The sequence below is a fragment of the Scyliorhinus torazame genome, chromosome 1 (assembly GCF_047496885.1).
Source record: "Scyliorhinus torazame isolate Kashiwa2021f chromosome 1, sScyTor2.1, whole genome shotgun sequence".
In the NCBI taxonomy this organism is placed as follows: domain Eukaryota; kingdom Metazoa; phylum Chordata; class Chondrichthyes; order Carcharhiniformes; family Scyliorhinidae; genus Scyliorhinus; species Scyliorhinus torazame.
This window is the reverse complement of record NC_092707.1, coordinates 355,489,759-355,508,652: the sequence shown is the minus strand read 5'-3', so window position 1 is coordinate 355,508,652 and position 18,894 is coordinate 355,489,759. Positions and strand designations below refer to the sequence as shown.

The 18,894-nt window shown below is 43.7% G+C and overlaps 1 protein-coding gene across 4 annotated transcripts in view; it reads left to right on the top strand.

The window, feature by feature from the left end:
• Nucleotides 1-9,988, top strand: part of LOC140426147 (suppressor of cytokine signaling 5-like) — a 50,999-nt gene extending 41,011 nt beyond the window's left edge. For all 4 annotated transcript variants that reach the window (XM_072510582.1, XM_072510572.1, XM_072510592.1 and 1 more), the window contains one exon: nt 946-9,988. In XM_072510582.1, coding sequence (XP_072366683.1) covers nt 961-2,550 — 1,590 coding nt within the window. In that variant the 5' untranslated portion in view covers nt 946-960 and the 3' untranslated portion in view covers nt 2,551-9,988. The remainder of the gene's footprint in view (nt 1-945) is intronic.
• The last annotated feature ends 8,906 nt before the right edge of the window (nt 9,989-18,894 follow it).

The window sequence follows — 18,894 nt, the reverse complement described above, 5'->3', positions numbered from 1 at the left end:
AGCCGAAGGGAGGCTTTCTGTAAAAAGAATGTATATTGTGGCTTGAGGTTCTAGGATACTTATTCAGTCTGAAGGTTTGATTCAATAGTTGTACCTGCATTTCACAAACTTAGAATGCCAATTTTAGTGAAAGTTGGGCAATGATTTGGAGGTGTAACACCTATTTATTGAGATATTCAAATTGACCTCCTACAAGCTTTTACAGGCCAGTCACATTGTCAGTGATTTGGTTTCACAGAAGTGAGTAAAATTTACAAGTCCTCCAGTATACCCAGTGCCTATCTGACTGTTCCAATAGCTCAAATGGATATAAAGTATTTCCTTGTACGGAGAACTCGCCCAAGTACCTTGCCAATGTCTCTTTCTCGATCAACCCAAATAGAAGTAGACTACCTCAGTTCCTCCCTTTTTCAGTTTATCTGATCTTGCTGTTTGCAAGTTAGTGGCTATGTTTAAATACATAATTAACTGCATTTCAAAAGTAATTGTTGCACCTGGAGCAATTTAAAATGGCATGATTTGATGTAACACCAAATGAATGCAAATTTGGTTTACTGGTGGCTTAATTTTGGTTATGCAGCCAATGGTTTTTCACAGTAACTTCATTGCAGTGTTAATGTGAGCCTACTTGTGACAATAAAGATAATTAAATTAATTAATGTAGGGAGTAATCAAAATTTACTGGGGTTTGTCACTGCACTAACTAAATCTATGATCTTTTAATAGTGAAAAGGGTTTGGAGATTTGCACATTATAACATGAAAATGTATTCTATTTGTCCAGGAATTTTATTCAATCATTAGTAGAATTGCATTTTGTTTTAGATATGCAAGCAAATGGATTGTATTAATTTCTGGTTTATTAAGTGTGGTGCAGGATTGGATATAACCTTATTTCTGAACTGTTATTTTGGTTTGTTTTAATATTTTTTTCTTGTATCCTTAGATACGTGTTTAACCTATGGAGAAAGTTGGAAAGATGTGGAGCAATTTAAAATACAGATGTCAGAACCTTTTTGTTAATGAAGATGGAGGCCGAAATGAAAATGACTTAAACTGTCCAAAAAGTTCAGTGGGTAAAAATGCAAGCGCGCAAGTTGGTGATCTGCCTCAGCAACGTTCAAGTCCATTAAATAGACATGCAACTATACCATTGGTTACAGACACGTGTCTAAAAGCAGACAGAAGAAATAGGAACTGTGTTTCTGATGCCCCAGAGATTGTTGAAGCTGATTTAGATAAAGAGAATGAAAATTTGGCTGCTGCACCAGAGTCTCGTCTTGTTAGAAGAGACTCTTACTCTCGTCATGCGCCATGGGGTGGGAAGAAGAAACATTCTTGCTCTACAAAAATGCAAATGTCTTTTGATACAGATAAACGCTTTAATCGGACACGGTATGGGTTACAGAGACGGGAAAGACGATATGGTGTAAGTTCCATTCATGATATGGATAATTTGTCAAATCGGACTATGACACGACAATCTATACGCCAGCGTTTCCAAGAAACTGTAGGTCTGTGTTTTCCACTGCGAACACAGAATAAACAATCTAAGAACTTATCCTCAAGCAGGAGAAAAATATTGCTCTCTGAGCTGATGCTTGAAAAATGTCCTTTTCCAGCTGGGTCAGACTTAGCCCAAAAATGGCATCTTATTAAGCAACACACTGCTCCTGTAAGCTCACAATCAGCCTGCTGGCTTGAGACATTTGACCCAACTTTTGCTTCTGCGGAAGATGAAGAAGATCGGCTTCGAGAAAGACGAAGGCTCAGCATCGAAGAAGGGGTGGATCCCCCTCCCAATGCCCTAATACACACTTTTGAATCCACTGCTCAAATTAATCAGGCATACAAGTTGGGACCAAAGTTGGCACCTGGGATGAGTGAGATTTCCGGTGACAATCGAGCAATGACAAATGGAGACTGGGACTCTGAAGAGGACACCACAACTCTCTGTCTCCAGGCACGCAAACAGAAACCACGACATATGCCAGGAGAAAACCTTGGTCACTCTACCAGACCTGGGCCCTGGAAAGTGCACACACAAATAGATTACATTCATTGCCTGGTGCCAGATTTGCTTCAGATTACAAGTAACTCCTGTTACTGGGGAGTGATGGACCGTTACGAAGCTGAGGCTCTCCTTGATGGCAAGCCTGAAGGCACCTTTTTGCTCAGGGACTCGGCACAAGAGGACTACCTCTTCTCCGTAAGCTTCCGCCGTTATAACCGCTCTTTGCATGCCAGGATCGAGCAGTGGAATCACAATTTTAGTTTTGATGCCCATGACCCCTGTGTTTTTCACTCCACCACAGTAACCGGCCTTCTGGAACACTATAAGGATCCCAGCTCATGCATGTTTTTTGAACCATTGCTTACTGTTCCATTGACCAGGACCCTTCCTTTCAGTCTGCAGTACATCTGCCGTGCAGCTATCTGCAACTGTACAACATATGATGGGATAGATGCACTTCCACTTCCCCCGCCTTTACAAGAGTATCTGAAAGAGTACCACTACAAGCAGAAAGTAAGGGTGCGATGGTTAGAGTGAGAACCATCAACGGTCAAGTGAGAATTGCACCCAATGATTCTTCGCTTTTTAAAATTGCCGCAAAGTTGCTTACTCATGGGATATTATGTTGGGTGCAAATTTTTTCGGAAAGAATTAATCCTTTCTGAATTATTCAAGGCTTGAATTGACTTAGTGTGTGGTTTCTCTTTCTGGTACTTGAGCACTTTGTGGTGTCTGATTTTCAGTGGATACTGCAGATCCACCTACAAATTAATGTGCATGTATTTATTCTGTTGGCAATTAGGGATTTACTAGCTTTTGAAATTGTGTCTGCAAGATATGGTCAAAAAGGAATCATTGATTTGGGGCAACTTTGGGGCTCTGGAACTGATGCAGAATCTACAAAGTATGCACATTCGCTGTAGGATCTTGGAAATCATGTGTTGGAATTCAAACTAAATTTTAATGAGACCATCATTTTGGAGATTAAACATCCATTTGTGTTGGATTACCTTTCTGGCATTTAACCTGGATGATAGCCAAACTGGAAGGATTTTATTTTTATTTGGATATCTGCAAAGTTCTAATTTCAGGATAATTGAGTACCAGCTGATACAGTGTAGCCTGAGTGTTTGAGAGAATTCTGCTTTCTTTGAGAAGAGATGTTAAATTGAGTAACTGCTCCCTCGTGTACATAAAGATCCCATAGCGCTATTTTGAATAATAGCAGGGGAGTTATCCCCAGTCTCATTGCCAGTATCTGCCCTTCAATTAACATCAGTAAAAACAGATTGATGTAGTCAATATCACACTGCTGCTTGCGGGAGCTTGCTGCACACAAATTGGCTGCCACGTTTCTTGCAGTACAACAGTGAAGCACTTTAGGATGTCCTGAGATTCACAAAGGCACTATATAAATGTAAGTCTTTTTCTTTGATGATCATTGTCTGACCCTTGAGATTACTACCTTGAAATCATTTCCAAGCATTTTCTTTTGAAGGAGGTAGACAGCTATTTTGTTATTTTCTTGGATGTCATGCTGGGCATTGGCAAAGATGGTCCTTGTAGTTTTTGCACCACGTCCTCCAATGAAATGTTAATTGATATTAATGAGTGACCAACTGGATTATCACTCGGTGGGTGTTACTTTCTGATTGCCAATGTAAAATCTGTCTGAACAGTTAACTATAAGATTTGAGTGGAGGAATCCGTATATTGAGTTCAGAAATCCAGGTAGAGCATACAAATGGTATGTTTTTCAGCCTGTGAGCAGGAATCCAGGCTAACAGTTGTGCAGTCAGATTATAGCTGTTTACTTTGGTGGGGGTGGGGATGGGTGTAGAGGACCAGAGAATATAAATTTCAATGATTGAGGAGTACATTTAAAACCGGTTGAAAAACTTCAATGCCCAAGGGGTCATGTTTGGAATAATTTGATTTGAGAGTAAACATGCGAACAGTGTGTTCTGCAGCTGGGTCCTATGTTAATATAGAGATGGGATGAACTTCGGTGGGTGGATTTCACTTCCTGTGTTTTGATTATGATTGGGAAATTCGATGCCCTTATAATTTCTCTGCAGTTCTAACAGTAGTTTTTGCTGCAAATTGACGACTATGATAACGATATTGCCGCTATTGTTTAACTGAGGCATCACAAAACACCGGATATTGAACTCTCTTTCTCTCTTTGTGCAAATTAATTTCACCTCTTAGTATCGCTTTTTTGATGAATATGAGGCCACTTCCAAATATATGGTCAGGGAGTAAACGCGATAATTTTTCATATTTGTATTAATTACAGTTATGTGGCTATATGCTGTGTATTAATGTGAGTTTTAGGTGAAGGTTTTGCAGGGAATTTGTTCCCATTTTTAAAGTGACCATTAGATTATTTGGGACCTAAAACCAAGCATTGTTTAAATTTCAAGTATGGACTAAGCATTTAAGTGAACACCTTGTGAAGGGAGAACGTTTTACTATAAAGGTGAAAACCATAATCTCACCACATTTGATTAGCCCACTTTTTCACAGCAGGGCCAGTTTTACTTATTTCAAATGATAACATGCAGAGAAGTGTTTGATTTTCACGTTCTCTTTGGATTAAAACTTTTAAAATATCCAGTACTCAGAAGGATGTAAAGAAAATGTTTTATTATGTATTTGTTCCAAAAAGAATTAACTGATATTTCTTAAATCTAGTCCTGTTCTAGTAACACAACTGAAATTGCTGCGACAGTGACTAGAAGCTCAATAGTTGCTGTATAAAATGCTATGTGATTCATTATCTGCTTTTTGTAAAATAACCATGCTCGGCAGCCACTGCAATTTTGGTTGTCCATTCCTATCCAAGACTCGATCATTTGGTCCTATGTGTACTGCAGCTTCTGTATCCCATGCTGCGCATCTATCCTCTGTGACAAAGAAAAAGAAAGCATCTGGCAGAGTTGCTTTTTAGGAAAAAAACAAGGCGCAAACTTATTTTGTTAAATCAAATTCTTTCACGTCCTTGTGCTGATTTAAAATCTTCAAGCAACCAGGATTTTAGTTTTTTAAGTTTTTAAAGGACTGTTTGATGAGTCAGAAGGCCTCTTTCTGTGCTGTAAAAACTCTTGACTATTTTGGAAAGTGCCAACTTAAACAATTCAATCTGTACTAGATACTTCAAATTTACCATTTCCAGGGCAATAAATAGTGTTATCGTGTGAAATGGGCGACATGGCGTCACAGTGGTTAGCACTGCTGCCTCACAGCACCAGAGACCGGGTTAAATTCCAGCCTTGGGTGACTATGAAGTTTCCCCTTGCTGTCCAGGGATGTGTAGATTAAGGGGTTACTGGGATGGGGCCGGTAAGTGGGATAGGGTGGAATGCTCTTTCGGAGGGTCAATGCAGACACGATGGGCTGAATGGCCTCCTGCACTGTAGGGAATCTGTGAAATCAGTTTCAAAAATTATCAGCAATTATTTTATTCCTAATTATAGGATCACCTTTTTGCAATGCTTGCTTTAATAGCATGATATTTTTCTACCGTGCTCGCAATTGCACCCTAGAAAATCCTTAAACACTGAATAACCTTTATAAAAGAGTTGTATGATTATTTTTGATATTTTGTCCACAAGTTCTGTGAAGCTGAACTTCCGCTTCATTGCATCAAAAATAATTCTGAATTAGCTTATTTCAACTGATAACTGAGCTATTCAGTAAGCTTGCAAACACTTTCACATTTGTTCTAATAGTCTGTTCCCATTATTAGTGTAGAGGTCTGATTCTTGCCATACAAATGATAATATAGTTCAATTAATGTCTTACTAAATGTGTAGAATTTGCACGTTTAGACTGTAACCATTTGTGTCACCAGCAAAGTTAACCTCTCACAATTATTCATATATTCCAACTGCATCTGGTTTTTATTTTCATTTATGTACCAGTGCAAGATTGTTAATTAAAACAACCAGCTTTGTTGAGCCCTAGTGGTACATTCTCCAAGTAATAGAATTGGTTCAACCATGTAAATTTGTTCTCTCCAGCGTGTCTGTAATTGTTAATTGAGAGGGGCTGGTTTAGCTCACTGGGCTAAAGAGCTGGCTTTTAAAGCAGACCAAGGCAGGCCAGCAGCACGGTTCAATTCCCGTACCAGCCTCCCCGAACAGGCACCGGAATGTGGCGACTAGGGGCTTTTCACAGTAACTTCATTGAAGCCTACTCGTCACAATAAGCAATTTTCATTTCATATAGGCCTCTGATAAACACATGCAACTGATTTACATGAGGTGCTTTTTGACAGCAATAATTTGTTTAAAGAGCATGCCTGTCTGATGTTCTGTAATGATCCTGAAAATGGAAGCATTATATTTTCCAACACTACTTTTTCCAGCTCAAAGAAATCTTATTGACAGATTCTCAATTTCTGGTTGATGTTTTTACTCAGGTTGTTGAGGGTGGCATGGCGATGATAGCAGGGTCTAAAACCCCTTATCTAGAATTAATAATTAACTTTTCCTCCCAAACTGTTAAAATCTGCTTGGAATCTTTGACTTTAAAGGAAAAGATAAATCTGAAGGAAAGTTTCTTCATTGGCTTTTCATCAATTTAAAATGTAGCTGAAATATAATTTAAAAGCAGTTTTTATTAATGAAAAAAACCATCATGTTCAAATAGGATATTGCTCATCCAAAAGAGGAAAATCAATAGGACATTGTTCCATTACGAAAATCTTGCTCTGGTTGGAGAATAATTTTCATAAGGTGCTGTACAGGTAGATTAAAACAAGATGTGCATCTTTAGCTGGATATTACAGATTCTATTACATTCAAAAAATTAGGGATTCTCCTGGTGTCCTCAACATGCCTCTTTATTCAATACTATCTGAACCTGGTTAACTGGCCATTGATTGCTGCGTGTTTGTGAAATGGTGCTAATGTAGAATGGTTGCTGGGTATGTCGTTATACTTCAAGAAGCAACTTCTATAAATGTTTGATATTTTGACTTGAAAGGCATCATAAATGTAAATATTTACTTTCCATCTGCAATGTTCTGGTACCATTTACACCAATGCTATCATATGTAGTGGTCTGTTGGGGCCTGCATCAGTCACATTGCACTGGTTTCTAATTGGTGCGAGTTCCTTAAAAACAAAATTGGTTGCCAATGGATCTTTTCTAATAGACTCTTGAAATGTCTTTTGTGCCTTCATTATTGTACAATTTTTCAGAATTTGAAGCTCTAATATTTGTGGAGATTAAACAACTGGGAGAATTAAATCATTTTAGTAAGGGGTGTTTTTATATTATCAGCCTTCTCACACTAAGCTCCATCCTAATCTACCCTCCCATGTCTCTTGAGGTGGTTTGAATTTTTATTTCCTGTATTTCGTACTCCTTTAACTTTTGGATCTCCAAGATGCTTGGCACAGAGCAACTTACTTCATACTGAAATGGAGATCACTTGACCATCCAAATTACAAATTTCTAAAATGATGTGGTACCAATTGATTCTCGTAGTGGGATACTGGTGTCCTATATGTGCATGCAAATTGAACAGCATTTGAACACTTCTGTGATGACCGCTAAAATTCCCAAGCCTAAATTGCTGCAGTAATGTATTTTGATGTACCCAAGTTGAGAGTTTGCTCAAATTTGCAACTTGCCCCACCTTAGTTGCTCTTTCTGGCCTAAAGTTGAGCCAAATACAGTTATCAAGCCCATGTATTACACTCTTGCGTTTTACATAAACAATTTTCAAACTTTTTAAAGAGGTGGTGTCCTAATTTATTTGCTTATCTGGGTATATAATGAACTTGAATTATTTTTGATTTAAAATCTATTAACAAATTTGATACAGTTGAATGGATCCACAAGTGGATGTTAACCAAGTTCCATGGAGCATTTCCCTCCTATTTGAAACCAGGTTCACGTATCATCAAACGTAAAGGATCATTTCTTTAATAAGTTAATGGCAGTGTTTAAGTTAGTTTAATTCTGTGATTTTAATATTGCCTTGAATGGGGGCAGGTAAGATCATAGAAATTCAATATGGAGTTAACACGCGCTAGCCTTTAACTTCTGAATCAAGCCCATAATGATTGGATGAAAATAAACCACCTGTTTTCAATCGCCTTTGTAAACTTAGAACTAGGACAATCTTCAAACCATGATCAAGAAGGTGGTTCGCCCAGGACGAGGCCAGCCCTTTGCACTTCGGGTGTGTTGGCGGCTGCAACATCCCCAAATGCAGGATACTCGACTGCATAATTTGTGGGTCTACAGCACAATACTGTCCCTGAACTGATGTACACTGGCCATAAAGGTGGCTGATGTGGAAACTGAATTCCTGGTTATGAATTCAAACCCAAGCAAAATATTACACTGCTTTCAATTTTTGTCATTTCCATAAGACACCTTAATGCTTATGAACCTTGGGGGCGGCGTGTCAGCACAGTGGTTAGCACTGCTGCCTCACTGCACCGAGGACCCAGGCAATCCATCCCCGGGTCACTGTCCGTGTGGAGTTTGCTGTTTCTCCCCGTGTCTGCGTGGGTCTTGCTCCCACAACCCAAAGATGTGCAAGGTAGGGTAGATTGGCTACGCTAAATTGCTCCTTGATTGGAAAAAAATGAATTGGCACTTTAAATTAAAATGAAACTCTTATTTTAGTCCTCAAAAAGGTACAATTTAATTGTTTTGCCATTTCTCCTGAATGTTTTTAATGTCTGCTGTATATGAATGCTGCCAGAATGAATGTTGTCTATTTCTGTGCACATAGATGGAAAACATCTTGCCGTTTTCAACCCTTTTTTTGTGTGCTATGGTCTAATTTGCTTCGTGGATTCTGAAGAAATTTGCAAGGTTTCTAAAGCTATATAAATATTGGGTTCCAGTGTTCCTTTATTTTTCACCAAAACAACCCAATGCTGAGTAAACTGTAGGGATTGAGATGTGAGCTAGAATTTCTATTTCATTGTCTGTTCAACAGTAAGAGTCAAAGCTTAGTGGAGAAGGTTTTAATCTGATTTCTTTGCAAAGCAATTGTCAAAAAATATCAAATTTGCACCACAAATGTGAACAGTAAGTACATGGGTTGTTTCATGACATTTTAAGCTTGTTTCAAACTGTTTATTTAATTTCAATAAATGAAAAGCTGTGTCATCTTTCCGATGTGTTTTGTTTTTAGAAAACAATTTTGAGCAAGGTGGTGACAAGGTCCATTTGTTACAGCAACTGCCGCTTAACCTATGTAGTACATTCATGGTTTTGACTTCATCTGTTATGACTGTTACCAGAAAAAAATATTTTTAATTTCAACGGAAATGTACAGCTTTTTGTGTGGGCACGACGACTTGGGGCATGAGAGCCCATATTATATGGTAGTATAACCTGGTCACTTCTAAATGTGCTTTATATTGTATTAAAGCTTTTTGTGCTGTCAAACAGTATTTTTGCAGCTTAGCTGAACGTAATTATTTGCATATGTTCAACCCCTCAAACAAATACATTTGTGCACTTTGAGATTTGTAAAAATCTACTTTTTTGAGGGGGAAGTGTGTGTGCCTATCAGTTTTTCAAATGCTTTGACGTAAGCTACTTGCTATAATATGTAAAGTTTATATGTAATGCTTTGTTTATAACTAAATGTTCGTGCTTCTAAATTCAAATAAAAACTGGCTACATTTGCTTTTCTGAGAGAGCCAGCTTTTAGCACATGGCCAATAAATGCATTTATTGTAATATGTATTATGTTATACTCTGAATACCTGTTTAGGGTATTGTTTATGTTGCATATAAATATAATGTATGATTCTCTTAGCTGTAGATCAAAACTCATTCAGGTGTGTTGTACAATACAGTATATTTGTATTATCAGCTCTTTTCACTTGCTACAATATTGCAGCCATCTTTTTCTTTCTACACCCTGAAGACTTCCTTGGTGTTCACTCTGGCTTAATTGTCTTAATATGGAATAAAGACTACACACACAAAATGCCTTTTGTAGCTGTGCTTTTCTTCCTTGGGGATCATTGTACAGAATCAGTGCTATGGTGCTGCTGCTTAAAAGCGAGAAAGAGGTTGCCTAGTTCAATCAGGAAAATTCTGCAAATCTAGTTTTTGATTTTTTAAATCAAAGATCGGAAACCATGGGTTTAATTGAATTATAATTGCTTAGCTTTGAGCAGAGACTACCTTAAGGCTGCACTCTCAGTACATGGTATGTCTCAATCAAAATTATTAGTTAAGCATGCACACATGCAATTATGATGTTGGAAATAAGATAGAACTTTGTTAGGTACTTTTATTGCACAAATCTCAGACCTCTTACTGTAAGAACATAAAAGAAGCAGGAGTAGGCTTTATGGTCCCTTGTGCCTGCCCCATCATTCCATTAGGCGATGGCTGAGCCCCTCTCAAATTTACTTTTCCTGCACTATCCCTATCTTCCTTTATTTGTTTGGTATCCAAAAATCTATTATTTCTGCTTTGAGTATACTCAAGACCCAAATATCCACAGCCTAAGAATTCTGAAGATTCACAACTACTTGAAGAAATTTCTTGTCACCTTGGTCTTAAATGGTCAATCCCTATTCTGATACGTTGCTCTCGATACTCCAGCTCAGGAAAATAACCTCTCCGCATCTACCCTTGATCTCCTGTTTTAATGAGATATCTCCTCCATAACACCAAAAGAGTTATAGACCCATTCTACTCATTTTCTCATTGGACCCCTCATCCCAAGTGTCAGCTTTGTGATCCTTAGTTGCTAAGAGGCAGCACAACCATATCCTTCGGTATGTGGACCAAAACTGCATATGGTACACCAATGTGACCGTCCTAATTTCTTGCTTTACCTCCATGTTAACTTGTGTACACCAAAATTCCTCTGAACACCCAACATTTAATAGTCATTCAACATTTAAAAAAACTAATTCTATTCATACAACAGTGAACACATTTCACCCATTGGTCACTATTAGCTGGTCTAAAATTTTTTCCCATCTGTCACATTGCCCACTCTTAGCCTGTCAAAAACTTTTTGAAGCCTCTGAGAAGCCCTCAGCTTGCTTAACCAACTTGGTTTATGTCATCAGTAAAACTTGGATACATTACACTCAGTCCTTTTGAGCAAGTCATTAAAATAGATTGTAAATGGCTGTGGCCTCAACATTGTACTTGTGGTGCTCCACGAATAACAACCCTACCAACCTTAAAACAACCTGTGTATTTCCGGTCTCCCTTCCCCCACTCCCCGGCTATCCTGTACCCTTGCTAATATATTAACCCCGACCCTGTCTTCTGTAACAATCTATGTTTCGGGTGAAACTTCTCCCCATATTAGATGGATTATTGAAGTATGGAATAAGATTTTCTTCCTCTACATTTAACAAGTTAGGACACCCAGGTTATCAAAGAGTTTTCCATGTGCAGTTTGGTTTATTTTTTTTCCAGGTTTCCCAACAGCCTTTGTCAGTCAACATTAAGTGATGAGAATCTAGAAGTATCGGTGGTCCTGAAATGATCATAACTATAGTCCCTATAGATCATTGCTCCAATCATGTTTCTACTCCAGGTATTGTGTAGTTTGCAAAACCATAGAATAGTTACTGAATAGAATGTGGCTTGTCTGTGCTGGAAGGGGCAATTTACATATTGTTGCTGCCCCTCTTCCACCCTGCACTTCCTCCTTTGATAATGGTCAGATTAATGCCTCAATTCAACTTGCCTCCACCACACTCTTAAGGCTGTGCATTCCAGATCCTAACCACTCATTGTGTAAACATTTTCTCTCATGCCTATCTCTTTATCTAGGCTGTGTCCTCTGGTTTGCAATTCACCAGTGGGAACAGTTTCTCCCGGTCTCTCTAGCCGCCTTATTATTTTGAATGCCTCCGTCAAATCTCTCCACCTGAGAGGAAAATACTCCCCACTTCTCCAATCTATCGACGTACCTAAGTTCCTCATCCCTGGAATCAGACTTGTGAATTTACAGCACTCCCTAACTCCTTCACATTATAAATTGTGGTGCCCAGAACTGGCTGCAACACTCCAGTTGAGGCTGAACCGATATTTTATGCAAGTTTAGCGTAACTTCCTTCTTGTACTCCTATGGCCCCTTTGATAAAGCCTAGGATGCATGTGATATATTAACGATCTAACTTGCCCTGCCACCTTCAATGAATTATGCACATATACACCCAGGTCGCCCTGCTCCAGCACTCTATTTAAAATAGTATTCTTTATATTGCCTGTCCATGTTCATTCCACCAAAATGAATCACTCCACACTATCTTTGCATCACAGCCTGGTCGGCCCAAGACCGTAAGAAATTGCAGAGAGTCGTGAATGCAGCCATCACACAATCGCCTCCCATCTGAGGAAGGAGCAGCTCTCCGAAAGCTAGTGATATCGAAACAAACCTATTGGACTTTAACCTGGTGTTGAGAGACTTCTTACAATAATATACATCAGGGAGAACGGCAGTCTTATCAACCCAAGGAACTCCACTATAAATCTTCCTCCAGTCTGGCGGAAAAAAACATTAGCCACAACTGTTTCCTGTCACTCTACCAATTTTGTATACTGGTTGCTACTGTTCCTTTTATTCCATAATTATTGGAGATACGATAGCATAGTGGTAATGTCTCTAGACTAATGATCCAGAGGCACAAGCTAATCCTCTGGGGACATGGGTTCAAATCCCACCACCATTAAATCCAATTAATAGTTTTTTCACATTCGCTCTGAAGTTTCTTTATTCAACCTGGTTTTTGGTTGTATTATCCACCTGACATCTGCCAGAAGGACACTTATTCTTGAATAATTTTTATCTGTTTTGTCATCTAGGAAAGCTCTGCCCATTGCATGACTGCTATCCCAGCATGTGTATACATGGATGTGATTTTAACGGAAAAGTTTCTAAGTATCATTTTAGGCGGGTTTGGGTGAGAGTTTTTCTCCAGCTCCGTTGGCAAGTTCCCCACTGCTGTCTAGCCACACTGCCATCTTTTCCATCATCACTGGGGAGCTGAACTCTGGCCAGACCAGCTCCTCTAGATCGGGCCACTATTTTGAAAGGGTGCTGCGATCTCAAAGTGAGCTTGCGGGTCCCCCTCGCCCACATTCAATGTCACCCCTCCCCCCCCCCCCCCCCCCACCACACACACACACACACACACACACCCATGGGCATTATCCCACACTCCCAAGTGATTAAACCTTGCTATGGGATCCTTGAGAGGTCCTGCTTTTCAGGCCTTCCCACGCCCCATTTCAAACCTCCCACCCTTCATCTCTTGCCCTAAGGTCGTCCCCCCCCCCCCCCCCCCCCCCCCCCCCCGGAACATTTCAGAGACTCCGTTACATCTGCCCTTTGCTCTCATTACTCCTCTCATGGTCATGGCCCCCCTCAGGGTAGTGCTTCTGCCAGCCTGATGGTGCCATCTTGGCAGCACCGTGCTAGCTTGGCTGTGCTCAGGTGCCATGTGGAGAGTCAGGACCACTCTGCCCTGACCCTGACCATTCGGGGTCCTCCAATGGCCTGGGAGACACCCCGGTGCCATTCTCCCTGGTCCACATTTGTGGGGACAACTACCAATTGGCGCCCGGCTGGGATCTCCCTGGGGAGGCTGTTAGATGCAGGTTAGATCTGGCGTCAGCACGATTAAGTGGGTTTAAGAGACTAGTTCCTGCCCAGTGGGATCCTGATCACAATGTCTCGTGAGAAGACCGTCAGGCATCCCGTGAGAGGCCTCCCCCGGCCGTGTCCCGCTCCCTTTCTGATGGGACGCAGCAGGTAAATTGCGCCCCATAAGGTCAGAGTTCTGCAACACAGAATGAGACCCTTTGGTCCATCGTGTCTGTGCCTGCCATTGAGCACCTATCCTAATCCCATTTCCAGGCACTTGATCCTTGTATGCTATGGCTTTTTCTAACTGCTTCATATATGTGGAGGCTCCTGCCTCTTGTATTTGGAGAATTAAAGTTTTCCATGATATCTACTCTTGCACCTCTCTCATCTTGCAGATTTGTGCCTCTATGGGGGAATCCAATGAGAAACTAAGGCGAATCCCAAGGGTGGGAAAACTCACCACATATGCAGCCTCTTCAATGGGCTCGATTCTCCAGTCTTGTTGCAAGCGAAACAACGGCGGTGAATAATGGGAGAGGCTAAAAACGAGAACTGTGCCAGCTGGCAAAAAGTTTGCGATGTAACTGCCTCGTTCCAATAGGCGAAATCGGGATCTCGCTGTTGCGTGGCGCGAAACCAATTCTAACCACTTAAGCCCAATTTCCATGCAATTAACGAGAGCCACCCCATATCCAATGGCCTCCTGTCATTCAGTGACCGCCCAGGCAAGTGGTGCCGATTAGTACCCCTTGAACCTGGCGGAAAGGCTTCTGTGGGGAGCCGAGGAAGTGAGTAGCCATCTTTGCTCACAGGCCAAGAGCCCGGGAAGCTGGGCTTGCTGTCCCCGTGCTCGGTCGGGAGTGGGGGACCCTCCACGGGGGTGGGCCGCCCGGCTCTGGGGGGCAACCGCTCGCGACACCACTAGATTATGTTTACCCATTTCGGGGGTAAATCTTTTCCCTGCCCGTCTACCCCACAGACCACCCATTGCCCCCACATCCAGCCGAGGCCTCTGGCCGTGAGGCTGAAGGCTATCCCTAATCGGAAATTGGGAATCGTGGGTATGTGAGCACTTCCCACATCCCCAGTGGATTCCTGTGCGTGGGTCAGCCATGTAGCATGTGGGAGTCATTGCCTAGCACCCCAGTCACACCTTGATGCCTGGACACTGTGCATGAACACTGCAGGAGGCAACACCACACACACAGCAGCCGACATCGAAACACCCTGCAGATGGGACACTGCGCCAGGCACATGTCCACGGCTGGAAGGTGGGTGGGTACCATGGGGATGGAGAGATGGGAGAAGGAATTGGAGATCGACCTGCATTGTGGAAGAAAGTGACAGACATCATACTGGTTGTACAGAAGGGTATTTAGTGTGTAATACAAGTCCCCATTCTCCCTATGGTGCCGTTCAGCCCCCTCCCCCAGTGACCTCCGTGATCCTCAACATGCTTGGCCCTCCTAGCTCTACCGCTACGTCTAGGTGTCTCCCCAGGATGCACATCTGAGGTGGAGGCAGCCAGCTGCTTACCTCGTCCCGTGACCTTGATGCTGAGGCGGGCGCCCTCCGAAGCCGGAGGGCCCAGCCTCACTTGTCGGCGGTGTCATGTTCTGTGTTGTGGCCGTGGTAAAGATGTACACAGAACATCTAGTTCTTTACTGGTAAGATAGTTTATTGACAAAATAAGAACTATAATAAAAACGGCAACGAATAAGTGAATTCTCCTTCGGCTACTTCTAATGCGACTGTCCTCTAGTACGACTTACAACTAACTACTGATCTGTAGAGTCACATGGTGAATCACCGTCTCCACCTGCTGGTTGGAGGTCATGCATCCAACTATACAGGCGGCAAGATAGCACAGTGGTTACCACTGTTGCTTCCCAGCACCAGAGTCCCAGGTTCGATTCCCAGCTTGGGTCACTGTGCGGAGTCTGTACATTCTCCGCATGTCCATGTGGAGTTTGCACATTCTCCCCGTGTTTTCATGGGTTTTGCCCCCACAACCCAAAGATGTGCAGGGTAGGTGGATTGGCCACACTAAATTGCCCTTTAATTGGAAAAAACGAATTGAGCACTCTTAAATTTATTTTAAAAACAAATTCTCGTGTGTGCATGGGTTTCCTCCGGGTGGTGCAGTTTCCTCCCACAGTCCAAAGATGTGCAGGTTAGGTGGATTGGCCACGCTAAATTGCTCTTAGTGTCCAAAGAAAAGGTTAGGTGGGGTTACTGGAATAGGGTGGAGGTGTGGTTTTAAGTGGGGTGCTCTTTCCAAGGGCTGGTGCAGACGCAATGGGCCGAATGGCTGATGATTCTATATACATTTCTATGCATATCACCACAGGTGGCACACGCACAGCCCTGCCGTCCTATCCCGTGTGCTGACTTCGAGATGTGATCTGATCAGAGGGGTGACATTTAGGGGAGCTGGTGGCCACCGGCACTAATCCATGGGATGAGTCTGGGTTGGCACTAAATGCCCTCTCTTTCTGCTTGTTGCCCATAGGCCCCTGGGGTTCAACTTGGGCCAGACAGGCAGCTGGTTTGTGCCCCTGCTGTCCCTGCATCATCTGGCTCTTCCAGCCCTGATGGTTCCTATGGTCTGCACCATTATGTCAACTCCCTCGGCCATGTTCGTCAGTGTTTCGGACATGCTCTGCGATTGGGACAAGCTCTGCAGCACATCCGCCATGCCCATCTGAGAGTGGGACATGTGCTGCAGAACCTCATCAAGGTCTGGTACTGGGTGACATCCACAGCGAGGCGGGCATTCTGCCAAGACCCTCGGCCATGGCCATCACCGACTGTGTGATGTCTTATATGTCTTCACCAATGATGCAGAGGTTATGCACCAGGCTTTCCACTGCTGTAGCCACTCTAGCAGTGTTGGCCTTGGTGCCATGCATTGCCGGCGACATCTCGTGTCCAGAGCTGCTGGGACACCTCCAAGTGGCTATGGATCTGCTGGACTGGCGCTGACATCCACTTCTGAATGTCCTGACTGCTCCCAATCATCTCCATCAGCTCCGGCTAACTCTGTACCACAGGCTCAGCATCAGGCTGGGACCAAGCTGGATCCTGGGATCCAGCAGTCTACTTGGCTGGGGGTTGCTGCCTGCACCTGATCTGCATCATTAGCAGTGTGTTGCTTACCAGATTGTGCCCCCGAAACCTGTCCACTAACGTCCCACCGAGGTGTGTGTTTCTGCGCTGGTGAAAGGTGGGGATGACCGCTGCACCATGACTATAACAGTTGCATCCTCGGAGCTCTCCTCCGAGGTGGTCTCTTGGGAGGCAGGAGAGGGAGCCGCCCGGGATCGGCCGGAGCTATCGGCTGGAGGACCTGTGGGAGAATGGACATGTGGTCAGTGGGAGGGATAGGTCAGTCAGTAAGACAACAACTCTCGTTTGACAGGTCCTCCAGGTGGAGCCCAGTGATTCCTCACCTCTGTGGCATCCGCCAGCCTCCGCGTGGGTGACCGATCTGTCTTCGGCCACCCCAGTCACCTCCAGGGCACGTTCCTTGAAGGAGGTGAGGATTCTTAAGTCCTCTGCCAGTCTGGGCCCTCTCTCGATGATTATGGGAGAGCATTTCCTGGGGAGACACCGAGGGGACATTGTTAGCCACATGTGTGGTTCACAGTATTGGGAAGAGGGGGTGAGGGAAAGTTGGGGGTCGCATGGAGAGTGAGGGAGGGGGAGGGTGGATGCTCCCTTGGCTAGGGGGAGGGGCATGAGTATCTATTCACTCATGCTGCCTGCTGTAGGTCGTTGACCTTACGGCACTGGAGGCCAGTCCTCCTGGTCACAATCCCCAAACTCATAGCTTCCGCCACTTCATCCCAGGCAGCACTGGCTGCCTTATGGCTCACCCCCCGTGACCCTCCAGGGAACAGGACATCCCCTCCTGGCCTCCACTGCTCCCGAGGTCAGCGTCCCCAAATCTTGGGGCTGGTCTCCTTGGCACCATTATTGTGAGCTGGCTGCGGGTTGGCTGAGCAAGTGCTGCTCGACCTTATTAGCGGGGGCTGGCGAGCACGATCTCGGAGAATCAGCTGGCGAGCCTTCATTTGTGGTGAGAAGCCAGTGAGGCCTCGTTAAGTGGACCAATTAACGTTAAGTTGCTTTGCCGGCCTTGCTGGACTGAGCGCCGGGAAATTCGCAGCAATTCCCGCTCGCTACCATACTCAGAAATATTTCCGGAGAATCGTGCCCAAAGTTTTCTTTCCACGTAAACCATGCTGCGCTTTTGGGAACTTGCCTTGGGAAAACTTAATCTCTGTAATCAATGGGGTGCTCTTTTTAAACACCTCCCCACCAATGAGGGGTTGGGGGGAGGAGGTTGTGCCTGCTAGAAAGACTGCACCACATTTTACGGAGGGAGCCAACGCCAAAGTTCCCAATGGGATCAAGTAGAGTTGGGAAACCCTCTATCCACAATTGGGCAGGCATCCACCCAGCAAAGTGACTGCAACTCTGCCCGGGAGTCTGTGGCCGTAAGTATGAGCGCCAGCTCATTCCAAAAGAGAACTGTGCTACAGTGTCCTAAGAAGATGAATAATGACCTTCGTGTAGCCAGCATAAGTCCACTTCCTCATGTCTCCCTCAGCACCCCTCCACGGTGATCTCACTTCAACACCCCTCCACGGTGATCTCGCTTCAGCACCCCTCCACGGTGATCTCACTTCAACACCCCTCCACGCTGATCTCACTTCAACACCCCTCCATGGTGATCTCGCTTCAGCACCCCTCCACGGTGATCTCACTTCAACACCCCTCCACGGTGATCTCACTTCAACACCCCTCCATGGTGATCTCACTTCAGGACCCATCCACGGTGATCTCACTTCAGGACCCATCCACGGTGATCTCACTTCAGCACCCCTCCACAGTGATCTCACTTCAACACCCCTCCATGGTGATATCACTTCAACACCCCTCCACGGTGATCTCACTTCAACACCCCTCCACAGTGATCTCACTTCAACACCCCTCCACGGTGATCTCACTTCAACACCCCTCCACAGTGATCTCACTTCAACACCCCTCCACAGTGATCTCACTTCAGCACCCCTCCACGGTGATCTCACTTCAACACCCCTCCACAGTGATCTCACTTCAACACCCCCCCACGGTGATCTCACTTCAGCACCCCTCCATGGTGACCTCACTTCAACACCCCTGCATGGTGATCTCACTTCAGCACCCCTCCACGGTGATCTCATTTCAGCACCCCTCCATGGTGATCTCACTTCAGGACC